Genomic DNA, 26,662 nt, shown 5'->3' with positions numbered 1-26,662 from the left:
AGAGAAAAGCTTTAAAACATGACCTGCGTGCACCCTAGAGGCTCAAATCCCAGAAGGGAAATGAAGAACTCCACCCCTATTTATTTTAAATCTCATGATTTTTAAGCCTGTCTCTTGACTTTTGGAACCTGTCTCGTGATTGTGGAATGCTAGGCATTGGCAATATTGTTATCTTGACAGTTTGCCCTTAATTGAAGTTGAAAGAATAGGCATGTGCTCGCCTTTGCACTGGTTTTATTGACTTTATACTGCTCTGGGGGTCACTGGGGTTGGGATGGAGTCAGCAGGTGGAATCTTTTCCTTGCAAAGCTTTTAGAAAAAACTGCAGTGCTTTAACTTGCTTTATTCCCCATTCCTAACCCTCCCCCGTGTCCCCACCAAAATATGTCAAAGGTGAAACGTTAACTTTTTTGTCTTTTCTTGAACTCGCTCTAGGTATCAAACTGGTTTGGAAATAAGCGAATCCGGTACAAGAAGAACATAGGTAAATTTCAAGAGGAAGCCAATATTTATGCTGCCAAAACGGCTGTCACTGCTACAAATGTGTCAGCCCATGGAAGCCAAGCTAACTCACCCTCAACTCCCAATTCAGCTGGTTAGTTTTTTTTTTTTTTTGGGTTGTTATTGTTCGTTTTTGGTTTTTTTTTTTGGTTTGTTTTTTCCTTTAATATCTGTGTTTTCTTTTCTTTTCTTTTTTCCGTTTTCTTTTTTCGGTTGGTTGGTTTTTATGTAATTTTTACTACAACAACAACGAAAAAAATATGGATTTAATTTTTTTCATTTTTTTTCCGTTCTGTTTTTTCGTTTGTAAAAGCGATGTGATCATGCTGTGTAACCGACGGTAACGTGTTGGGGGTTTTGCATGGATTAAAAATTTGCTTGAGTTGCTTGCTCCTCAGGAGAAAAAACTTGTCCATGCACAATTGATTTACTTCACCAGGGGCTGAAAGCATGAGTGACCCTGATTTAAAAAAAAAAAAAAAAAAAAAAAGAAAGAAAGAAAGAAAGAAAAAAAAGACCCAACACTTACAGGATGTTCCAGATCATGCTATTTTCAGTCTGTTTTGTGTGGACTTTTATACTTCAATTTTTTGGCTGCTCACACCATAATGTCTGGATCACCCACAAGTATGTGTTCTGTGTGAATTTTATTTTTCTTTAGTAACAGTATTGGGTGAGATCTTCTATCTTCAAGGAAATCCAGTGGGTTGGTTTGTCCATCCCCCACCTCTCCCCTTCCTTACCTGTTTATCGTGGTTTTCATTTAATTTGCTTTAAGGGACAAATGTGTGTTTGATCAGTTCCTCTTACCCAGATTTTAACTCTTTTGCTAAAGAACTATGATGTGCCCCCTGTTTAATTCTCGTGGCGATGTGTGCACAGGGCCACCAGATAGAATCACCGTTACTCCAAAAGGGACATTTTTAGGTTCTTTGTACCGATTGTTCAAAGCGATGGGAGATTTGAGACCTAATTAAAAGAAACAGAGGTTAACTTGATGGCTGCCATGTGATTTAAATTCTCTCTCTATATAAATTATATATCTATATATGCTTATTTTGCTTAAAGGAGGGAAATGTGAATACATTTGGTTCTGTATCATTCAACTTGGTCTGTGATTATGGTACCCCTTTCTCCAGTGCATGAAGTGGGCTGATCTCAGGTATGCTTCTGAATGCAGGGCCAGCAGAGATGTTAAACAGGCAATGGGTATTTTGGTATCAGTGAAACTATTTCCTATTATTAGGAAATCTGACATCATGCCAGTACTTGGTATGGCATTTTCGGGCGACCTAAAGAAACATGGTCTTGACCCCGAGAATGCCCAGTCTGAATTAGTCAGACATTGAACATGAAGGTAGAAATGGGAGGAGGATATATAGGGGGGAGGGATAGCTCAGTGGTTTGAGCATTGGCCTGTTAAACCTAGGGTTGTGAGTTCAATCTTTGAGGGGGCCATTTAGGGATCTGGGGCAAAAATTGGGGATTGGTCCTGCTTTGAGCAGGGGGTTGGACTAGATGACCTCCTGAGGTCCCTTCCAACCCTGATATTCTATGATAGGGAAAACAGGACAAGGGTTCAATCAAATAAAATAACATCATGTTGAATAGTGAGGGAACCATGATTCCAAAAAAACCCAAAAAACTACTCACTCTTTCTCCAAACAATCCCTCTGGGGCTTGAAACTCCAATCTATCTCCTTGCTGGATTTTTATCAGTTACTCCTTTAGTTCACGTCCCATGCTGTGGATCTAAAGATCTGCACCCAAATCCTGCTGCTGACCCATGTGGAGGGTTCTAAATGCTTCTATGTGAACTATGGTTTTGTTTAGGATATAAACCATTTATGGTTCAGAGCACAAAACAGCCTCTAACTATTGGGGGTTAGGTTTCCCTGGCGATCAAGTTATCCCATAACTGCCCCACTGCATTGTTTCTCACACCTTCCTCTGTAGCCTCCTGTACTAGCCACTGTCAGAGGCAGGGCACTGGACTAGGTGGACCAGAGGTCTGACCAGCAATTCCTGTGCTTCTGTGCCCTCTCCCCATCGTGCATGCAGGTTTGTGTAGGGTTGCTCAAAAGGGTCAGGCTGCACTCCCTGGTTTGTTATTGTAGGGTTGCTCAGGAAGGTCAGGGTGCACTCACTGGTTTGTTGTTGTAGGGAAGTACTAGATGGCTTCCACACCTTTTTTCTTTCAAATGCTTCTAAAAATTTGCAAACTTCTACATTCTTTTAATCACTTTGCAAATGGATCTTAAGTAAAAACAGCTGAGCAGACTGGGCCTCCTGGTACTGGCAACTCCCCTTTTTAAAGGCATGGAGTAAATTCAGCTCTGTGAGTGTGTGTATTATATTTAATAATAATCTTTTTCAAATTGGAGGCTGTGAATATCAGAGTCCAGAATCCACACAAACTTGTAGCCAGGGTGTGTGATTTTCATTTTTCTCCTATTTGCTCAATTTGAGCCTGATCCAAAGCCCCTGGAAACCAAGGGAAAGTCTTCAATCAACTTCAATGGGCTTTAGATCTGGCCCATATCCAGCATAATAGCCCACCTCCAGTGGCTGCCCCAGTTGAATAATGGTGCAGTGCCGCTTTCTTCCTGTGACATTTCCCACAGGCAGGAGCATGGCTGTGTAACGGGTGTAAATTGTCCGGACCCTGCAGTAAACCATCATGATCCTGCACTTTCAAGTCCTGTGGTTAAAGCATAGGACTTGGACTCCTGGGTCTTGTTTCTGACTCTCTCAGGATGTGTGTCTACATCCCAAAATCATGTACCCTTCTTCTACCAACATTGCTGCACACTGGTGCTAGCCCCGGAGGAAGTGCTAACGTTGGAGGGACATGAGTGATCTCAGTGCCGTGCCACGAAAATGTTCCTTCTGCTTTTAACAAGGTCTCAGTGACCTGGGAAAAGTCTCCTCCCCTCCATGAGCCTCATTTTCCCCATCTGCAAGATGGGATTAATGATGCTTCCTATGGGGATTGAGAGGCTTGGTTGGTAAGCAGCGATAAAGTGCTGCGAGCTCCACAGATGGAAGGCGCTGGAGAAATGCAAAGTAATGTTGGTTTTCTATCTGCACCTATTGTGTACACCCAGGCTTGCCGTAACGCACCCCATGGGGCATAGTTCACCTACTGTTGAGGGGAGGGTGCTCTCACAGATAAAAATACATCACTATCTTCCAGTGCCTTTTCACAGCAGCTTATGAGGAGTGATAGTGGGGTTAGCAACACACTGATCGTTGGGCTTACTTTGTCCTATGGCCAAAGACCCTAGCTGCTTCTTCCCTTTTCAATGGGGGAAAATGCCCCAGTCCTGACCCCTTTCTCAAACATCACCCAGGTTTGTCAATGTGCGCTGGTCTCTCTCGCTGTTAGCTCCTCCTGAGAAGACTGTTGCTAATGGTCTCAGAAGTCGCCCCCAGCCCCTCTGAGACACCTGGCCTTTGACAGGATCCACGGGTACTGGCAGGCAGCAAGAGGCAGCGCTATGCCTGGCTGTGATTCCTGGGCCCCAGTGATTGCCCCATTGCCAGCAGAGGCCCTTGTACGTCAGACACTATGGGCCTTCGATTGCTGAGCGGTGTATCTGGCGTGTAATTGGAGAGCAGAACCCCGGTGACTTGACTGTGAGTCACTGCTGAGATAAATACCATCCTCTCATTTCTCTAGGCCCCATGTTTCAGAGCCTCTCCCCTCCCACAAGCATCGCCCGTCTCTCCAGCTAAGAGCATCCTCCTGCCATGCCAGATCCTCTCTCTGCTCCCCAAGAGGCCTCTCTCATCTCTTCCCCGTGACTGACGGCTTTGTCAGTTTCACCACGGTAGCACTCTTAGGGTCTGGCTTCCCCTTTCCCTTCTGGAACGTCCGAGCTTTCTTTCCATCAGCGTGTGATGTTTGGACGGGGAGCATGTGCTGGGGGGAGATGCCAGTCTAGCTGCTCTGTGCACTGTCATCCTCCATGAGTGCAGAACAGCTACAGCAGCTCAAGCTTCCCCCAGACACTACTCCAGGAAACCATCTCTACCCTGAGCTGCAGAAATCTGCACTTGGAGGTGGGAAGCGAGTTCAGTCCCATGGCTAATTAGGACCAAGCGCAAAGGTGGTTTTCCTGATGGGGGATGCCTGCCTACTAGGAACTGCGGCAAGACCAACCCAATTCATTTCACACTGAAGAGCTGCTACCAATCTGGGTTGGGTCCGGACTGGTGGCTAGATGTCAAAGGCTGTGTCATGTGCTCCATGAGCCCACCAGTCCCCCCTCTTTAGTTTCTGGCAGGGAAGCCCTGCTTTACTGTATTTGCAGCTCATCCCCCCATTAGCATATGTGTTTTAACATGACGGGCTTCTTGCACACCCACCTCTGCCTCTCAGAAATCAGCCAGGTAACGGAGGCTAGGCTAAGAGGTCTCTGGGCATCGCTGGCCCTTGATCGGTCTGATAACAAAAACAAAATGGCAAATGTCTGTCCACATTGTATCCCCGCTCCCCACCACCCTTCACATGTCACTGTCTTCTAAGTTCTGTCAGCGAGCAGAGGCGGGGATCACGATTATACAGTACCTAGCACAATGAGGCCGGGATGCCGAGTCGGGTGGCCAAATGCTATTGCAGCGTTAGTGTTAGATGATTAATTATAGTGCTGAGCAGAACTGGAAGTGGCTGATGGGATGGCATGACAACCAACTGCATTGTGTATATGCAACAACCCCCGCCCTGTATTGTGTAGATTCACAAGCACGCATGGACACAAGCGGCTACCAGTATGTCACCCGTGGTCTCCTGTTTTGGGAAGAGATCAGCATAGAAATGCCATCTCTGAAGGGCTCCCCCATACCCCACTTTCCCCTACCTCCACCACCCTCACTGAACTGGCTCCCCTTTCCCCAGTATCAGGAGACAGGGTAAGTTGCAAGGAGAGGTTGCCCCGCAGAGGAGCTGATGAGGTGTCAAAGAGAATGCCTCCGGAGCTGAGACACGGGTAGGTAAGCGGATCCTGGCAGGGGAGCTGGGGGCAAGGAGAGGTAGAATTAGTGCAGGGGGGAGAAGAGAGCAGGGAAGCAGAGAGAACAAAGTCAGAGTGTAAGAAAAGGGAGGGGAAGCAAAGGCAATCCATCCTGGGGGAGCAGACACCTCCTGTCAGTCCCATGGAGAAGGGCTGCCTTTGGTGAAAGTCCATGCCGGAGCCAGGAGGGGTTAGTGGAATAGAGGAGGCCAAATGGCTGGAGCTCACAGAATAAAAGGTGGGGAAGGAGGGCAGAAGAAGAAAGGGCCCACATGGGATTCTGGCAGTTTGGCCCAGGCTGGTATTCCCTGGTCTGGGAGCATCACAGACTAGGGAGTGGTGCCTTTGGCTGATAAGAGGCATATAGAGTCCTGCCCAGTCCTTAGAGGATTGGAGTTTGGTGCCAAGAACCATAAAAAGCACAACAGACCCCGATGACCCCTTTTGGATGCTCCAAATGGGCTAGTGTATCTGCACCCTGTCTGCCCATCCAATCCAGGCAGCTTGCAACATGAGCTGCAGCCAGCATGGTTCGGGTCTGGGAGGGCGGCCGTGCTGGGCAAGGAAGAGGCAATGTTTACCTACCTGCTGCAAAAGCACCTTCCTTTACGGCTCCTGGACACCCAGCCCTGTGCCTGCGACCGCAGCAGCCAGCTTGGCTGTGACAGGTCTGTATTGTGCAGAGCCCCGAGGCAGCAGCAGCTGATGGTGATCGTTGTAGCAGGTAGACAGATGGTAGAAGAGTGAGCGATGAGTGGATATCAGTCCAGAGTGCGACAGACTGAAGGTGCAAGGGGAGAAATGACTGGGAGACGAATGTGGGTAGAGCCCAGTATGTTGCCTGTCTAATGGTGTCATTTATTGAACAGTGGCATGGGCGTGCATGGTGCTGTACATGGAGATCCTGCAGGGTCCCTGCCCCCAATTTAAATGGCCAATGACAAAGAGGGAGGGGGTTCTGGGAGGAGGGGCACACACAGTGAATCGAAGGGGCACAGTTTGGGTTTTTGATACATTTTCAGTTCACAGGGCAGGTTTCAGGGATTACAGGAAATGGGGGTGCTGAGGAGGGATTTGATGAAGAGGGAGGCTGTGTGCTGGCTGGATATTCCAGGACTAGGGCCCTTTGAGTGAACTAAGGAGACATGGAGGCAATGGAATTGGCAGGGCCCAAGCAGGAGAGAAACGAGCTGCTAGAGATGGGCTGAAGGCATGGAGCTTTGCAGAGCCCTGAGCGGAGGGACCAGACTTTGGAATTGGAAGGGAATGCGGAGCAAAGACGGGTGTCGTAGAGCAGTGGGCATGGGAAGTGATTTAATGTTACTCCCGCTGCTTTCCTCGGGGGTGCCCACGTTGCTGGAGCTTGGTGCTTCCGTTGAGTCGAAGAACTCAGCAACACATGGACGAGGGTAGGGATCACATCTATCCAGCCCCAATCCTGAGATCCGCTTATGCCCCACCCTGAGCCACCCGGCCCCCTCCCAGGGCACGCAGTCTGAGCTCTCTAGGCTCAGAAGTGCTGAGCAGCGCAGCTCAGCTAGAGCTGACGAACCTCTGACAAACAACACCCTGCAACCACCATGTCAGTGCGGTGTCCAGGGGAAAACTAGCTGCAGAGCCCCCAATCCCTTTTTATGTTGCTCTTTAAGGGGACTGCACCATTGGGAAACCAACACCCACTTTGTCTGTAACAAGCCCGAAAAGCCAACAAGCCTTCTGCCTTTCCTGATAGCTGCTGAGCCTCTTGTCTTCTGTTACCTCTGCCTTCCTCTGTCCTTTTTTGGTAGCATTTGGTCACATTAGGTGGAAATCCAGCGTAAGCTCTTCAGGATGGGAGCTGTATCACTGGACGTTCAGGTGCCCTTTGCACTTGCAGCGCTGGGTAAATAATTGTAAGTTTCACTGTCCATGTTAAGTGTGACATGCAAAAAGGAAGCCAAAAAACAGTGAGGCCAAATAAATGAGATGTTCAGGGCAAGATCCTCAGCTGATGTCAAGTGTCAGAGTTCCACTGAAATCACCAGCCTGTGACGGGTTCTTCCATCATTTAAGATGGTTGTAGAAATGCTGAGAAAAGTATTTTGCATGTCTGGTGCCAAATTCTGCTCATCAACAGAGACATGCAGCTCCCGTTGACTTTGAACAGCAGTCACACGTGTGTGGCTGCAGGCAGAATTACTGGTCCTGGGTTTCATCTTGGCAGTGATGACTTAGGTGGGTTCAGTGTGATAAAAGCCCATCACGTTATTGGTGTCCAGAGTGTTTCATGGTATGGCGCAGCAGACAAAGTTGTGACTTGATTTTCGCTACAATGGGCACAGCAATGATTTGTATAACATGCCCTTCTTTGTAATGCCCTTTGAACGCAGCATCACCAGGCACTTCACTGAGAGCGATTAGTAAGAGGAAAGGAAGTATTTCTTCACACAACACACAGTCAACCTGTGGAACTCTTTGCCAGAGGATGTTGTGAAGGCCAAGACTATAATATGGTTAAAAAAAGAACCAGATAAGTTCATGGAGCATAGGTCCATCAATGGCTATTAGTCAGGATGGGCAGGGATACCCATCTGTTTGCCAGAATCTGGGAATAGGCAACACTTGATTACCTGTTCTGTTGATTCCCTCTGAAGCACCTGGCATTGGCCACTGTCAGAAGACAGGATACTGGGCTGGATGGACCTTTGGTCTGACCCAGTATGGCCATTCTTATGTTCCTATGAAATGTAGGATTCAAGGTGGGATTGAGGAGTGTTGAGGGGCAGTTGGGAATAGAGTGGTGGGACAGCAAGGAGGTTGAAGCAAGTGGAAATGAGGGAGAAGGATTGGCAGTGAGCAAGTCATGAAGATGTTTGAGTATTAGGGAGCAATTGGGAACTGGATGTGGAGATCACCGGAATTAGAGGTGGAAAAGACCTGTTTAGACATGTCTAGTTGATCTCCCCTCCGGGATCAGTGCATTCAAGTTGATGCTGAAACCTGCCACCAGCAACTACCTGGTCAATTGCCCTTGTACCTGAAACGGCCCAGAGTTTCTCTGCCAAAAAGGCAAAAATAACTAAATGAAACCTTTCAAAGGGGCTATTCCAGTATCCTGCATGATTGATCCGGATGGCACACGATCTACAAGGAGGCTATGTCCCTTTGGGATTTGCCATGATGATGAAGTTAATCTCCCCTTGGCCGATATAGGCTTTCCTCTACAGCATGTTCCCCAGTGCCTTGAACTGATTGGTTTTAAGTGGACCAAGTGTCTAAGCTTCTGTCACTTTCTGTGGGAGGCTGTTGCGTGGCTGAAGCCCTGTCACTGTCCAACCTTCATCCCAAATTTAATATTTATTTTCCTCCCATTGCAACTAGTGGTACCTCCTCAGATCACAGTTTATCACCCTCCTTGGAGGTGGTGCTCTTCAAGGATGTGTGAACGGTGACCATATCCCCCACCACACACTTCAGTCATTGAGGGGCAATAAAGCAGTGAAAGTGATGGAAGAAGAGAGGATGGATGGAAAGCCAATGAAGAGAATGGAACTGGGAAGTTACTGATGAGAAGCCAGCTAAGGGACGAGTGGTGCAAAGGTCTTGGGTTATCATCTGCTAAAGCACAGATGCTAAACAGCAGCAGCTGCTACAGGTGCTTTTCCTGTCAGTCAATTATTGTTATGGTTTGCATTATGATAGCACCCAAGAATCCCACGCAAGGCTCAGGGACTCTTTGTGCTAGGCTCTGTATGAACATGTATCAAAGCAAAGAACCCTGCCCCAAAGAACTTACAAGCTAAAGTCCGTTGTTACATTTCAGCTCTTGGGGGTCCTAGGTCAGGCTGTGGTGACCCTTCAAAAGCTAGAGCCATGTAACATGGGACCCTTAGAGTGACAGATTAGATCTGCGATGGAGTCTCTTCTGATTGGTGCATTCAGCTAGTACCTCCTAAGCTCATGGATGCCACTGGAGTCTTCATTCTGAGGGCACCTCTTTCCCCCTCTCCCACACCAGTGTATTAGCCCCTCTCAGCTGCTTCTCCGCGACTCTGGGCCCTCATCATTTTCACACATGGCTTGTACATAGACAGCAGAATGCTGAAACAGCACTACCGACAGCGGAAAGGGCTGTCTCGGCAATTACTGCTCTGATGCAAATGCATCCGTACATGGAGCGCATTGGTATGCGCATATTTATGGTTGCATCTCCATCAGCAGCAAGACGTATTTAACATTTATGTAGGCACATCTACGGTAAGAAGACGCTGTGCCAGCAGCAGTGTATATCTTCCAAATGGCCTCTCGCGCGCCCCTCATGATTGCCAAGACACTGCCGCTATTCAGAATTAGAGTTTGCGGCTGTTTGTTTTATTTTTCCATTCTGCGGTCTGGTTTGTTAACTTTCAATCAAATATCAGTGAGGTGTATGTTGTATTTATTTATTTATTTATTTTAAAAAACCCCCTGGGGGGGGGGAAGGGAAATAAAATAATGGCCCTGGTGGAGATCGAACAATCCCATGCTACTTGGGGAGGGAGTGTTGTCTTGTGGTTAGTGCAGGGAGCAGCGGCGGAATCTTGGGGTCTGCTCCCGTCTCTGCCACTTACTTGCTGCGTGCCCTTGAGAACATCATTTCACCTCTCTGTGCCAGCTGTTAAAGGGGAAATAACAATTCTCTCCTACCGCTTGTGGGGCTAAATTCACTGAGGTTGGCAAGGTGCTTGACAATCCTCAGAGGAAAGATGCGATACGAATGCAAAGTAATACTATTGTCATATACTTTTACCTTTCAAATAATGACCCCGGGGTGCAGAAAGGAAATGGAAGTTCTTTGCCTGCTGAGCAAGAGATGTGGAGGTTTCAGTATTGCTATCTACTGAGTTCCTATTGTTTCTTATTCTTGGATTATTCTCTGCAACATACTGGACAGTGTTTCGCAGCAATACAGCCACTGTAGCCTTTACTGGTTGTGTTCTTTCCAAGCACATTTAGGGTCTGATCCACTGATGTCAAGCAGAGTCTTTCTGTTGGTTACGGTGGGCTTTAGGTCAGGCTTTTATTGCTGAGTGATCTTCCCAGCTCCCCTTAATTTTGAGACCTTCTAGAGTCTCATGTGGGAGGCCCTTGTGAAGAGACACTCCAAGAGCTAACACCTGCACAGGCCAAATTCTCACCAGTTGACTTCCTGTCCCCTTCTTGGAAGCAGGTTCCATCAGAAGAGCTTCCCTGGGTGGGGATTATTCACTCCCTCTCCATGACAGGAGGAGGGACCTGGGCTGTTGATTTGTTTCAGAGCTTACGCATGACTCATTGCTGGGCAATTCCACCAAGACGATGGTTGCCGATCTGGGTGTGTAGGGGGTGGGGAGGGTAATTTGAGCAGCTTGGGGTTGGATCAGTACAGTGGAGCTGACCTGGGCCCCTGAAGTCTCCCCCTTGCCAGGTGAACGTCATGTTTATAACCCAACCTTGCACGTTGAGCTTTCTCACACTTAATGCGCGGAGCTGCACGAGAGTTTCAAAATAATCCCGGGAAACCATTTTTTTCCACGCGTTCCGGTTGTGCAATGGTTTTGTTTCCTCTGGTCGTTGGGCGGGGGAGGTGGTCAGGTACCTCAGAGCTGGAAGCAGAAAACCTTGTTTCTGCAAAGACATTTCTCTGTCCCACCCAGTTGTCTCTCTATTATTAGCAGTGGCGACTAATGCATGCGTCGGGATCCCTGATCTTCAATTTGCTTGCAGAGTTCACTGTTGCTAGGCGGCTGGCATGGAAAGGGGTAGGGGATTCTCTGATGGTCCATCATGGGTGCTTGAGTTGCCTAACCAATGAAGCCAGAATGGAAGTGTGGGATGTCAAAGGATGTTAAGAAAAGGCTATACGATGCCTTCCCGTCCTTGTGAACCTTAGCTCATGGATGGCTGCTACCCCCACCTGATGAAGTTGTCCATTAATGGATTTATCATGGAGGGAGCAGCACCCCTTCTTTTATAACCTCACCTCCGTGAAAGCACATTCCACGCTCGTCTCACCAGCAGACCTCCTATGAACATCTGTGGGAGTTCTGTCCCGGGGACGAGTAAATAATCTGCCCTTTATGCGCTAAGCTGTTCAAAACTGTCTAAAGGAATGGATGTGCTCAGATGAATGGGAATTGGGCATCCCAGTCCCCTAGGCTGGTTTTGAAAATATCCGTCTTTCCCCCTCTCCCCCCAGTTGGGAAGCTGTTAAAGGATAAGCCTTATGTTGAGATGTAATGATGTGTGGCTTTGTATAACCTCAAGTTTGCACCCTTTTTTTTTTTTTTTTGCTTGCTCTGTTCTTCATACTACTAACCTACTGTGTGTTTTGTTTTCATTTTGGGGTTGCTTTGCATGTCGTTCCTTCCTCTTGGCTGAGAGTTGCGGGGTGGATCCTTTTCCTTTCTATGATTCAGGTGCCTCACTCTTTCCTTTCCAGGTTCTTCCAGTTCTTTTAACATGTCAAACTCTGGAGATTTGTTCATGAGCGTGCAGTCACTCAATGGGGATTCTTACCAAGGGGCCCAGGTTGGAGCCAACGTGCAGTCACAGGTAGGGACCCATCCGATGTGCTGCCAGTGAATGCGTTAGTGTTGGAAGAGCCCTTGATTGTATTGGCATTTCCCACTCCGGTCCCAAAAGAGAAATCTTAAATGGTGCAAACAAACCAATCAGACAAACCAACAGGAAAAACCTCCCGACCCCCACCAAACCAAAAAAAAAACCATTGTCTTGGGGAATCTTGCCCACACTTTGTGAATGCATTTGGCTCTGGCTTGTTAGTTTGTGTTAGGAGAGGTTTAAAAGAACAGGTGTGTGCTCAAATGAAATTAGCCAAGGTCTAGCTCGCTTGCTTTATTTTTCAAGGGACGGGACCAGATGTTCGTACTGGCGTTTCATTTGCAAGGCTTCCACTCGTTCGTTTGATGCTGAAGCTCGGTGTCTGCTGAAAGGAGAGCAATGCTGAAATGTACAAATACACCCTGTTTTAATTAACAACCAACAGCACAGGCTTAGGCAGCCATACAGCCCCTCTCGAGTCCAATGAGACAGAGAAGGGCTTTGGGCATCATTTCAGGAGTGTCAACAGCTTTGGACAACAGAGGGTCATGCCCGCTAATTATCTTAGATGCACATAACATTTTCAATAGACTTCTTGCTTCCCATCCACCCCCAACAACTCCATGGGTCCAGTAGGCAGTCAGGGCTTTGCAGCTGGTGGGAGGTGATGCCCACTCAAACGTCTCCACCTTGGCAAAGAGAGTTTCTAAGCCATCCCTGTTGTCACCATGGATGCAGAGCAAGGTGTCATTGATGGGGATCAGCCAGCTTGTGGCGTGGGATGGTAATTGGGGGAGGGGAGCAGCAAGACAAGGTGGGGGAGGGATGGTGATCTATTGCAATGGTAGGTATGCACACACTCCGTGCCCTCCGGAAACAAGAAAAGGAGTCACATGAACGACGCTCACCTAGACTTTGCGTCTCTTTGGTTGACATGGGCATCCCAGTGGGTTGAAGCATGGAGGGGCAGAAAGAGGGAAGGGGAGCTAGAGTTTCCTTCCTGTGCATAATCACTGAGTTAGCTGCAGCAAGGAACTGACTGCCCCTGTTGAGTTTTCTTTCCTCCCCACTGTCTTTGTTGCAATGCTCAGAACTGACAACCGAGAGTGACAATGCCGGCGGGGGGAGGGTGTCCTCCATCTTCCATCCCAAAAGTTGCCCTGCAAATGATCACAGTGTTTGGGTTTTTGATAACATGCCGAAATACAAACCAGAGGGGCTTTGCCTAATAATCTCTCTCTGTCTCTAATTTCTCTTTTTTGTTGTTGTTGGTCTGTTTAGGTGGATACCCTTCGCCATGTTATCAGCCAGACAGGAGGATACAATGACGGGCTCGCAGCAAGTCAGATGTATAGTCCGCAGGGCATCAGTGTAAGAAAAATAGGCTTGTTTTTCTTTCTTTTTTTGTGTGTGTGTTTCATTTTTGTTCTCTCACTCCCAATTATTTCAAAGCCATAGGGCTCAGAATGCCACTTAGTAGCACTTGTCTTAGCTTTACGGTCACCTAGTTTATTGCTTCTGTATCGGTCACGCCAACGGCAGAGTTCTGCCCACAAAAAGTGGTGATTGGGCAGGCTTCATGCAGGCAGCTGGCGTCTAGGCCTGTCAGACACGATCAGCGTTTGCAAGGCACCTGCGGCCACATGCGTTCAGCTGAGAGGAGCTGCTAAACAGGTGACACCTAGTAGAGCAATGGTAGGGAATGTCACCATGAGCCAGGCCTTGAAATCTCCACAAGGAGGCCAATGGCCAGAGCCCATCATGGACAGAGCCAGGGTCTAAAAATAACCCTTCCCCTAGTTGGCGTCTAAAGCCAAAAAACGATGATGATGATAAAAAAGAGGGGGAGGGTGAAAAAACATCTTCTACTTGTTCTTGGGTGCGCTGGCGGCTCCCAAATAGCATGAAAATTCATAGCGACAAGCTGTGTCGTACAGAGTGAAATCGATCAGACAGACACAAGGAGAACCGAGTGTAGATTCGGGACAGCAATCCAACTTCATTTCTCAGATCAATCGTCCGCCATCTCAGCGGCAGTGACAGCAAGCGGGGACAAGAGGGCAGCCTGGAAAAGGAAGCTGTTCTCGAGGAGTGGTTGTTTTGTTTTTCTCTGGCCCTTTTAGAGGTCACGGAATCAGGCTGGGGACGCTCGGAAGAGGGAAATGTGTTTGCAATGTGGTTTTGTTTTTGGTGTATCTGACTTGGGAAGAGAGGGAGGGAGAGAAAAGGAATCCATTGGCGGTGGGGGCAGAGGAGAGGTGAAGGGTTTAGACCCCTCCCTGTCTCTGCAGATAGCCTTCTGGATCCATACACAGCCCACCCAAGGGGATCTGTTCCAAACTTGCCACCTTCACTGGGGGAATGGGCAGGACGCCCTTGGTCCCGCCAGGCGTTCGCCGTGAGTTCATGTCATTTTGAAACAAAGGCACCGGGAATGAGATATGATATGAGTGGAAGCATTAAAACAGCCTCCCTGCGCTCGTTCACTCTCTCTCTCTCTCAGGCGGGACATGGCATCCAGCCGTCTCCATTCTCTCAGTCTGCGACCAGCTCGCATGAAGGGAAGCCCCTTGTTTTGATCCCCCTTGTATTTCCTTTACGGAGCCAAATGGAGGCTGAAATTAGAGATTTTCCAGCGTTAGGCAGAAAATCAAGACTACATGGCATTGGGATGGCCAAAAAAAAATTAAAAAATCCACCAATGCAGGGGTGTAGCGAGAGAACGCCACCACGCATGGAGAGAGACGTGGCAGAAGGCTTGGCTCGTTGCTTTTACCTTCCTTTTAATTCAGCTGTGCTGAGAAAAAGGGACATTAAGGCTTAGCACAGAGACCTGACGTCACGAGGCAGAGCCAGGCGGCTTTGTGAAGTAATGCAACTGAACATGTGCAGATAATTATGTCTGATTACATAAGCCCGTTGCAAAAACTGTGCTTGGAAATGCCAGATGAAAGATCCCATCGTTCCACATTAATTTCTACGGTCGCTGAATTTATTCCCTTTCTGGATTTTTAATACTGAAGAGCAACTGAATCGGAGGCTGATAGTGATAAGATATGATACTTTTGTATAAATTAAAATACCCCCGAGGAGAGGCTGAGCTTGTTACGGCCGGGGAAGTATTTGAAAATAGCAGCATTCTGGGTTAAGTCAAAATATTGGGGGAGTTGCTACTCTCGGGGGGGTGGAGGGTGACAGAAGGAGGGAGAGCAATCTCAAGAGCCAAATACAAGCCCTAGGGCCTAGTAGAGCACCCCCACTCTGTTCAGCCAGGTACTACAGGCCAGCAGCAGAACTGGGGGGACCCAAATGACCCTTGACAGAGCATTAGAAAGTCAGAATCTGTGGTGACACAGACGGGGGCTGTGCGATACGTCTCCACTTTCAGTTCAGGGGCGTAGGGGACTTGATGGCTGGTTTTGGGGGGAGAGGAGGAGTATTTGGCCCAAAGGGGTTGGGGGAGGGAGGGGAGTTATGTGGGGATGGCAAGTTGGCTAATGGTTTAAAAAAAATGCATAAAAGGGGGCTGTTCCTGGTGGTGTTTCTCAGGTGTGACCAGCACGAAGCTCCTTGCTCATTGGTTGGATGCATTGAGACATTGCTTAGCTGGAGGGTGGGGGACAGATTATTTGCAAACAAGCAACAGGTCGAGAAAACATCTTTATGTTTGTCTCTCTGTCTGAGGCGCCCCCCTTCCCCCCGAATACTTTGTGTCTCTTCCATCCCTGTCAGTACACTGCTATATGTAGCATTCATTATCACATAATTTCTATACCTCCTTTCATCCCAGAGGATCTCAAAGTGCTTGACAAACTGTCTCTGCAGGAAGCCCTCCCCCCCCCCCCACACACACTGAAACACAGCCACCTCTGGAGAGGTCTCTGACAAGTGTTTACCACTCCGCAGCAATTTTAAGACAGGAAGTGGAGAAGAACACTGTGTTCAGCTCAGACTACAGGCAGAGCGAGCCGCCAGGCTGGGGCTTTTAGTCACACTCCAGCAGAGCTCGACTGGACCCAGTTACATTTCACATCGGTGCAGAATTCCCAGCTTCCAGAGTAAAGAGACTGCCCACAACAGTGAGAGCAGCTGAGTGAATAGAGCACACAGCCCGCCACTCTGGGGGCAAGAGTGTCTAGGGGAAAGTGACCAGCAACCCAGGAGACCGTGCGTTGCCGGTCACAGCTTAAACCATCACTGGAAGCACTCTGAGATGCATGCGTTAACACCCAGGTAGAATTCATGCTGCTGAAGATCCCATTTGCGGCAGGGGGTCAAGACTATGTTGATCTTGCAGAGATCTTGGGTGCTGAGGCTGAATAATCTGAAGAGTGTTTCCCAGCTCTGTCATTGCATAGTTTAGTGGCAGATGCAACTAAGGCAGTTTCCCCACTATGGTCTTTCAAACTCTGCCGTCATTGCCTTGGCAGCATGTCTCCCAGTGGATGCTCAGTCTTAAAATATGGTTGTAGTCAAGACAGAGCCAAAAGGGCCTCTGTGTATGCTGTAGATCGGCACCCAGTGTGTCTTCTAGTCAGAGCTCCCGCGTTACTGACAAATCCCAAATGGTTGCTTCTTTTAGCTCTGCAGAGCTAAAATAGCTGGATTCCCTTCTGCCCTGTACATTGTCAACAGCCTTATCAGCTCCCACCCAACCGTACAATCTGTATTGCCTGTGTTTGATGTCTGAGGCAGAGAGCAAACAGCTGGATGTGCGTATCCCAGGTGTAGTTAGCATCGCTGGCTGTTGGAATCAGGAGTCACCTTTTGACTCATAAAGTGAACGGGACTGACAGGAAGTGGTGGGGAGTCTGAACCCTGGTGAGACACGGCCTAGGAGGGGCGAGGACAAAAATGTAAATATTAGGGTAACGTAGAGGTAACGTAGGCCTGAGTCACAGGGTTGGGACCCAGAAGTGCCCAGGATTCTAGGGTCCTAGGAGCTGGACTTCTAGAGTTGTTCAAAGAGATGGGGGGCTATGAGTGCCGGAGCGCCTCTGTTCCGGGACCAATTTGGGTCAAAAAGTAGGCAGGTAAGAAAACCAGGCAGCCTTCCTTCCCCAGTCCCCCCTCGCCTCCCCTGAGCTGGGGGCCATGTCTAGGGCTGAGAGGGAGGGGTGTTTACATGCCAGCAAGGGGGTTAACTAGTGCCAGCTGTGAGTTGTTTGTCAGGCTGTGGCCACATGTCCATGACACACACACGAATTGCACGGACTGGCCCCCTGGTTGGCAGTCGCAGCAAAGGGGCCAGCAACTGAATGGCCCTCTCATGCCTAGAGATGGGACCCAGCGTTTCAGGTTGGAACTGCTGAGTTTGTGACAATGACTCCAGACTGGGGATCCGAACTCTTGGGTTCTGTTCTTGGCTTTGCCACTGGTGTGGCAATGTGGCCAGGGCCAAAATTTCACAGGGTGCTGAGCAGCCACTTTTCCAACTGATGAATGCAAAAGCCAGGCTTTGCGGGTCTGAAATGAGGACGCTGGTCAAAAAATGCGCCACAAACTTTTTCCATCGGAAAATGCCCTTTTGTCAGAACCGAAACGTTGTGCAAGAACGTATCGGGTTCGACGGACGCGCCCTCTGGAAGGTTTCACAGGTGGAGCGAGTGCGACCCCAGCCTAGCCACCAGGTTCAGTCCCTCCACCTGAGATGTGCAAGACCCAGGCTCAAATCTCTGCTCTGAATCACTTGAACTTGGGTCTTCCACATCCCAGCTGAGAGCCCTACCTGCCAACTAGGCACCCACAGAGTGAGGCCCTCAGCCATTTGAGGCCACTTCTGGCCACGCTTCCCGTGGCTCGTTTGTCAGAGGAGGGGCCGCCTCGGGTGAGTTCATCACTCTGGGGAGATCTTGGCGTGGCAAGTGCAGCGTGTTAGAGGGCTTTCCCTTCACCCTCTCCCCTGGTTCTTGTCACGCAGACAGAAAGCAGAAGTCCAAAGTGCAGGCAATGCGATGTTTATTTGGGTTAGTTTCCAGCAAGAATGTACACCATAACTGTGATGCTGCACAGCCTTGTTTCCCAGTGTCCCGTCCCCACCCCCAGCAGGCATAATTATACCTGAAATGCACGCCCACAGTCCCACCCCTTACAACTTATGCTCACATTCTGTTTTGGGGGGTCATGGATCTGGGGTCTTCGTCCCACCCCTTTTGTACCCCATAGGAAGGGTAAGGAGTGAGGTTGTGCTATGATCAGGGGCGGACATTTCTTTGGCCTTTTAGTGTTTTATACCTTCCCCCCAATCTGCCTTTGCCCCTCCCGACTGGTTGCTTGACCTTGCCTTGAGATAGGAGTTGAGGCAGTCTTAAAGTGTGTGCTCATATATTATACTCCCACCATGCCCAGTAACACTTTAATTGTTCTTATCTGTTCCTGTTATACCAACAAACCCACCTGGTTAGGCAGAAGCAACATACACAGTGTCTTTGTCCTTTGTTTACACATATTAGTAAGAATGTATGTGTATCAAAAAATCAAACAGGCAAGCAAAACCCAAAATACTATCTCAGGCAAAAATACAGGCCTGGATCCTACATTGTCACTGGTGCTCCTGACACACAGCATTCTTGGGTTGGTGCCATGGCATTCCCAAGGAGCAGCTGGCGGGGGAGACCAATGCTCCAGTCCATAAAGCCCCGGCATAGCTGTCTCTGTTAAACCATTCCAATGAGCAACTCGCTGGCTGTGAGCAATGACAGTGTCCGCTTCATGGGGAGCCAGGAATCCTGGTGACTCAGCAGATGGCGCGCTTCCCTTTTAGTACTGAGCCGGCAGTGCTGTGACACTCGTGAGATGTTCACGATTTGGCTGCTGGTGGCCACGAAGGGGCGGGTTATCTTTTGTCCTTAACCTGTGAGTGCAGGAGGGTGGGTGCAATGAGCTTTTCCCACACCTTGCAAAGGCGCCAGTCCCTGCACTTATGAATGTAGGGGCTGCTTCTTCCGTGTGCCCCAAGGGTGCCAGTCACCCTGTGGAGCTGGCCTACTGTGCCACACGGAGCAGACTGCAGCAGTCACAGGGAGGGTGCAGTGTGGACACTCCCCCTCTCACACGCACACACATGATCTGGGTAGATTTCTGATCTGCTTCCTGGAGCGCTCTCCCCATGTGGGCTAGAACTCTGGCCTGGGAGATCCTGAGTGTAGGCCAGTTAAATGTCGTGTTATGGCCAAACACTGGCTTGGATACTTATACTCTGTCTCCCCAAGCTCCCACGTACAAGCTCAGTTTGAGACACTATTCTTCCCTGCCCTTCCATAACAACTGCTGCATAGTATTTCTGTGCTCCCTTGAACAGCTGTCACCCTCCACTCCAGAGAGAGATGCATTTCAGTGGCGGGTATCTGTCTGTCTATATAACCTGTGTGTGCATGGATACAAACATCCATACATGCACTCTTGGGGTCTCAAGGCTGGGATTTTCAAAGGAACATGAAGGGTTTTGGAGCCCAAATGGCAGTGAATTCCAGTGAGAGTTGGTTGCATAAGTCCCACAGACTCCTGTGAAAATCCCATCTCAAAATGCCACTTTTCCTGCAATAGAGGAGCTTCTTTTTGGCAGGAACTAACTGTTCTGCAGTGGTATTCACTTTGCGTGATAGAAAATTTCACACAGGACAGAACTGGATATGTGTGGTTTTATGAAGGTTCTATAGCAGATTCATAGTTGACTTTTTTGCATTTAAAGCCAGGATTGGCTGTGTTTTATTAAACACCATGTTCCCCAAATACTCTGTCAGTTCAGAATGAGTTCCTTGCAAGGATACAAATCAGTTGGTTAATTAGCCAACGAGTTTTAAGCCACCCCTTTTGAAATTTCATTTGTGAGCCTACACTTTTTTTCAGCTCCCTCTAGCAAACCAAATTGCACAGACTTACTGATAGATGATTCCCAAATTGAATTTGCATTCTATTTGGAAAGTACCTTCATGTGCAAATTTTTGTCTTATAACCACTCTTACTGACAGCCATGTCCATTCACTCTGCGATGTTTGTCCTATGTTTGTTTTAGTCAATATCGTGGCGTATTTTTGGACAAACTGCTTTCAGCACTGCACAGGTTGTGTGATGCGTTTTTGCAGGAGGAGGCAGTTCTGGGAAGCTGACAAAGACAGCAGCCTTCTTCAAAGGATGCATCCATTGCGAGGAAAGCATCCTTCACCGTATGGCTCGGCTAGTTCCACAAATAAGTGCTTTAGTAGTTGAGCTGTGGCGAAAGACTCGTTCCCTGAGCTGAAGACCTGGACATTAGGAAGTTGGCGGGAGAAGAACTGCTCTTCTGTGGTCTCTCTGGGAATGTCTATACCGCAAAAAATAAAAGTAAAACCCAGCAGCAACAAGTCTCAGATCCAGGTCAACTGACCCGGGCTTATGCTACAGAGCTAAAAAGAGCAGTGTAGACATTCTGGCTCAGGCTCTGAATCCTGATGAGCAGGTGGTCTCGGAGCCCAGCCCAAGCAGGAACATCTGCACTGCTATTTTTAGCCCCATAGAACGAGGCCAAGTCAGCTGACCTGGGCTTTGAGACTCGCAGCCACGAGCCGTTTTTTTTCAGCGTAGATGCCTCCTTTCTGCATCCTAAACTGCGCCAGAAGGGAGCTGCTCTTGTGGCCCCTTTGTGCATGCCGCTCTGTCACCAGGCCTTCCCAGTCCAGTGCTCACTGACCACTGCTGTCCCCTGGCACTCCCGTTTTCTACTGGTAAACTGTGAACCCAGCACTTTTCAGGTGGGATTTTCAAAGGTGTTCGGGCTTGGCTTGATTCTGCTCCCCGCGAAGTCAAGGGATGTTTCACTGACTTTAACAGAGGCGGAGTTAGGCCAATGCTGAGCACATTGGAAAACCCCACCCTTATGTCTTTAGCATGCAAATTCAAAGAAACCATGTGGGGCAGTGGACTAGAGACAGGAGATGTGGGGGAGCAAGGTGCCTCCTAGGATTTAAAGCAGGGGATGTGTCAGGAGTGGAGCTGGCTAAGGAGTGGCGCTAAGGCAACTGCAAAGCCAGGGAAACAATCATATCTGCTCTGATAAAAATCTTTATGCTTCCCATAGCAACATCTTTGGCTGATGCTAAAGTTTCTCCAGCTAGATGTCTAAAGATTATAGGCCAGGTTCCTCCTGTTTCCCATGAAAAGCTTTGCATGGCAGATGGATGAAGTAGCCACACCGGTTAAAACTCTCATTGCTGGCTGTGCAAAGTTTTAAGAAGAGGAGATATGATTATTTGGGATGTTTTTCACCGCTCTACCTCTCCAGCTCCTCAGCTAGTCTTTGGCCCTGGGTTTGGCCCCTCACGCTTAAATAGATTAATTGTGTTTAAAAAAAAAAAAAACCGTAGGAAATTCCCCCACAAAAAATTTTAACTTAGAGTTAAGTTGGCCCAAGTGTATTTCACCACAGCACCACAAACACTAAAAAACAGAGGAATCCTAAGTTAGGGCAATATGCACACTCTACACAATACCCAGTCTCCAAGCATTATCCCAAGACCATCACAGTACTCAATCGGAGCAACACACTAAAGACCCTGTCTACATGCACCATCAGTACACAAGTCAAAGAACTGAAAATCACACTGCAATGCACAACCTGACCCATGACCTGTTTTATTTTTGTATATAACATTATGAATATATATGAGACACTTGTGTGTGTGTTTGTTCGCGCGTGCACATTTCAATAATATTTGTGTATGGCTTTATTTAGCAGCATGTATTTGATAGCTGATCTGATTGGTTTTTAAGGCCACGAGGTAGATATCAATTAGAAATTTGTGGTTTTGATAAGGTAGGAAACGTTGATTCACTTCCAATCAACTTTGGATTCTTTCTCTGTCTGGTGGCTGGTATATGGGGATGCTGAGATTGTAATTTGATTATGGTAATAGACAGTAAATGTGGCCCTGGAAGGTTAAAATTTAAGGTTGGCGGGCTAGGGTGAGGTTCAGTTCTCCAGGGGACAGACTTACTGAATGGAGTGTCACTGCTATGGGGAGGGTGGCAGTGCGCTGGCGTGGCTAGATGCTGGGTGGTTCTGAGAGAGGCTCGGACCTGTCTGTGAACCCACCCCATTATCAGAGTTTAGACCCTCTGTAAGGCTGTTTGTTGAGTCCACATGCTGTTCATTAACTCGGCTCTGTGCGGGGAGGAGCTAGGAAGCCAGGATAGAGGTGGTGCTGGAGTAAAGCCTTAAAGAGACAACCAGATCAACTGAGAAAGCTTCAGCAGAGGGCTCGGTCATGGTAGTGTTTTTTTTTTCTTTTGAGCCATCAAGTCAAGCTCAGCTCCAGGCAAGCAGTGAGTTTGGAAGCTTACTCCAAGTCTGTCGGCCCTGTCGAGATCAGGGTAGGGACTCAGCCCTATCTCATTTGATGCCACAACTGGGGAGCCTGGACACCCCCTGCACAAGGCGAGCAAGAAGATGATGACCTACTGAAATGGCAGAGGAATAAGAGTGAGCTCAGATTGCAGCCCTGCAGTGACAAGCCCAGTAGGAGGCCCAGGCTGAGAACCAACCATTCTTGTTGTGGTTCATGAAAGTGCAGCAGCAGTTCCAGAAACAGCCACTTCAGAGACTTATTAACCCATGCGTGCTGCCCAGGGAACCAGCCAAACTCAGCCCCTCTGGGCACAAGCACTGGGACCAGAAGATGGCTGCTACGTCCCATTGGGAGAGGAGTCTTCAGCTCTGATGGCAGAGGCACATGTGCTGTGTACTGAGTTCTGCACAAGATGCCTCTGCAGGGGCAGGTAGCTACTGCCTTCGCCCAATTGGAAGAAAATAACCATCAGCGACTCTGAGATGAGCCGATTGCGCTCGGAGGGCAGCTGAGCGTATGGAGTGGGCAGCTTATTAGCCCGAACCCACGATCCCAATAATAGGACTCGATAGTGTATCTGTGAAGATGTAGACATGGGAGCACCAGGCCCTGCCCTCCAGACTGGTAGAGATGGCGCAGCCGCCAGGAGAATATCTGGAGGTGATTCCGTTGGTGAGATCATCCCAGCCATGGCTGCATCCTGAAGCAGAGGGGCAATCAGGCTGACAGAGGAAAATAAAGGGCCTTGGGCACTCCAAGGGGAGAGCCAAAAAAGGCATTCGTCCAAAATACCAGGGGGAGCCACTTGTCTCTCCCACAGTGTGTGTGTCGTGTAGGAGGCTGGAGCTTGTGGGGTAGATATGAACTATCCGAGGCCATGAGGTCTGGGGTAACCAGGGCTGTAGAGGGCTCATGCAGATAGAAGGCCCCGTCTCCTTAGACTGTAAGCTTGCCAGGGAGGGGATTGTGTCTTTGCACGTGAGCGGTAAATAATAATAAAGGAGGCAAGAGCAAGGATAGACAAAGTCTGGAGGGAAATACTCAGGGAGGAAGCTTAGGCTGTGCTTTGACATTGCCACTGTAGCCAACCCCCAGGAAGGGGGTGAGTCTGGACACAGATTATGGGGCTGTATGCACTGTAGAGGATGGGGTAGGGATGTGGCCTGGTCACCTAGGCAAGGGCTTGGAGACTGATATTCCTTTGGCTATAACTGTTGTCTGAACTTGTGATTTCTCGCTTTTTAGAGTTTGCGTTGTTGGGAGAAAACCCAATGAGCAACCTTAAGTCCATGATATATATATATATATATATATATATAATGTGTGTGTGTGTGTACACACCATTGGGACTCCCAGAAGCAGTCAGCGATAGCCTAACTCTTCTCCCGGTGAAGCCAGTGAGGCTTTTACTGCAGGTGTCAATGAGAGCAGAGTACGGCCAGTGTCGGGCTCTTCGGAGAACCCCGTCCATCTAGTCTAAGGCATTTTGAGATCCTTTCAGATGCAAGGTGAGACTGAAATGGGTACTGTTATAATGGGCTTCCTTGGAGCCGAACATGCCTGGGCTAGTGGCTCAGAGTTCTGGAGAAACATCACCTGTAGCACACTGGATCCCATGTGCCTTGATCTGGTTTCCATGGAAGTCAGTAGGCATCTTTCCATTGACGTCGCTGGGCACCAGCAGGAGCATGGTGCGGCATTTCCCAATCAGGGTGGGGGGCATAGCTAGCCAACTGGGTGATAACTCACCAAACGGGCTGTAGCCAAAGGCCACAATACCTACAATGAATCCATATTTTCCTGGGCTTCTCTATGAGGTTGCCCAGGGGCAAGAGCTCTTTCTTCATTCTAAGAAATAAAGGCCATTACCGGTCATGAGTAAAGTGGGGGCTTCCCAATCAGCCAAATAGCCAAGCGCCGCATTCGTTGTCTGAACAATTTTCTCTCTCTCACTCACTCACTCATTTAATCAGTGGATGGAATTAAAAAAAAACCCTTTAAAACAGTTAGGCACAGTAGGAACGGCAGGTCTGTTCTGAACACCACCTCGCCTCCACTCCCCCTTTCTGATAGCCGTAATGACCCTGCAAACACTAAATGGCATTTGAGTGCATTAAGCAGCAAACTCTCTGGTGACATAGCAATTACGGCTCTGAAATAGATTTGGTGCGTCACGGAAGATAAGGGTTTTGAAAGTTGCTGTTGTGATTATAGCTTGTAACGCCAACAAATAACAGGCTTCAAAATAAGAGGCTGCCAAAAGAGCCATTGTGGTTTTGCCTCAGTGATGGCACGTAAATTGCTATTCGTGTCCTAAGTGTACTTGAGTATGCCAGTCTCCGGGCAGCAGAGTTGGCTCAGTGTCTCTCTTTACACAGCCTGTCATTGTCGGGCTGATAATCTGTGGTAATTGCTGCCTCTTGCAATGGTCAGAGATGTGTCAGGGTGTATGCTGTTTCTTCCGTGAAGCCATCAGCAATGTGTGTCTGTCCCAGTATGTGGTGTATGGACAGAAGTGACTGCAGGTGCCTGCTTACTGTCTGACCTTGGGCATTTGGGTCGATAGGTGTACGTGTTGTGTGTGCACAGTGTGAGGATGGGCGTCCACAAACAGAGTAGGCCTGTGGATTTGTCTATATATGTGTGTGTGTGGGTGTAGTATATGTATACAGTGTGACCGCGGGTGAGTCTATATATGAATGTGTACACAGGGTGAATAAAATCAGCTGCCTTAAGCTAAGTGTGTGTGTCAATGTACGTCTGTGTGTAGTGTGACTGCAAGTGTTTGCATACAAGGCCTCTGCGTTGTGCATGTGTATGTGTACACAAAGTGAGTGTCTGCCGTAGGCTGTGTGCGCGCATGGAAGTGTCTATTAGAGCTGTGGGAATAGGGATTTTTTTTTTTTTTTTGGTTTGAACTGAAAAATAAAATTGAAACAATTCATTTTGGGTTGACCCGAAATGAACGTTTTTCAGAGAACCAAAAAATTTGGAAAAGTTTTGTTTGGAGCAGCATGTAAACATTTTGTTTCTTTCTTTAGTTTAACCTTTTTTTAAATAAAACTGAAGTAAAATTTGAAACAAAAAAGTAGTTTCAAGTCCAAAAATCAAGAAAACTGAAATTTTGTTTTTATTGAGAATTTTGGTGTGACTAAAACAATTCAGCAAATTCAACACAAATTCACAAAATGTTTCCATCGACCTGAATCTGCATATTTAGGGGCGGGATGCGGGGGAGTTTGGGCTGAAATTTTTCACCTCGTTCTAGCATCTACATACATACGCACATGTATGCCATCTGAGTGTGTCTGAGCACATGGGCTTTGTATGCTCTGTGTGTGTGTGTGTGTGTGTGTGTGTGTGTATTCTGCTTCTGCGCAAAACTGTTCTTTCACAGACAGCCTGCAATTGATACAGAGTAGCTTGGTTGCTGCTGTTTGTCTGGCTGGGTTTCTCCCTCCTTTCTGTAGACTACACTGCTGATGCATCCCCCGTGTTTGGTGGCTGCATGGTGTTTCCTCCTGTTAGGATCATTTCTCCCCAGCCATGCCATTGCTGGAGGGATTTAGGCAGGGAATCAGGCACACCCCACCCACCTCTGCCCACGGTAGCTGTGGTAACGGCATATGGCCCGTTTGCAGACACTCGTGCTTGGTGCTGACATCAGCCACTTTGGGGCACCCCATCATATTTCTGGGCTGCAAATGAGACTTTCGTACGGGACCAGGCTAGCTTGGGCTGTCACAGGCAGTGATGGATTCTCTGCGTCAGCGGAGCACTATGGAGGTAGGTGCGGAGGAGGAGAGGCGAGAGAGAGATGGCTCAGGCATGTCGAAAACAGGACAGCGGCTGCCACCGACTTGGGCGCTGGCAGGAATTTGGAAAGCTTAATTAAAGTAGCATCGAATCAATGTCAGAGCGAGATAAGGAGGCTGTGCGCACATCTGCTTCTCTCCAAAGGGGCCAGGCAGCTAGGAGAGAGAGGCGGCAACCAAGGAATGGCTGGTAACCTTCTGTTCCTCTTCTCCTTCTACCATAGTCTCCTGTAGTGTGCTGGAGAGAGCAGGTCCCTCTTTCCCACTCTAACAATGTGACTGTCGCTAGAAAAGCACCACGTCTTTATCCATCATGTCCCTGAGACACACACACTCCACAGCCTGGGATACAGCTGGGAGAGCCCCACTCTGCTTTGCAAACAGCCAGCAGGATCGTGGGCCAAGCTGTGACTGTGGCATCCCTGGGGCTGCTGATGGAAGGAACAGA

General features: G+C 48.5%; 1 protein-coding gene across 3 annotated transcripts in view; it reads left to right on the top strand.

Moving 5' to 3' along the window:
* PBX1 (PBX homeobox 1) overlaps positions 1-26,662 on the top strand; it is a 241,291-nt gene that overhangs the window by 205,254 nt on the left and 9,375 nt on the right. For 2 of the 3 annotated variants that reach the window (XM_074960944.1, XM_074960945.1), the window contains exons 7-9: positions 436-595; positions 11,956-12,068; positions 13,359-13,448. In XM_074960944.1, coding sequence (XP_074817045.1) covers positions 436-595; positions 11,956-12,068; positions 13,359-13,448 — 363 coding nt within the window. The remainder of the gene's footprint in view (positions 1-435; positions 596-11,955; positions 12,069-13,358; positions 13,449-26,662) is intronic. The other variant, XM_074960946.1, reaches the window with a different exon arrangement.

The sequence above is a fragment of the Natator depressus genome, chromosome 8 (assembly GCF_965152275.1).
Source record: "Natator depressus isolate rNatDep1 chromosome 8, rNatDep2.hap1, whole genome shotgun sequence".
NCBI lineage: Eukaryota > Metazoa > Chordata > Testudines > Cheloniidae > Natator > Natator depressus.
Note: the sequence above shows the minus strand (reverse complement) of the source record. Positions and strands in the feature narration are given on the sequence as shown.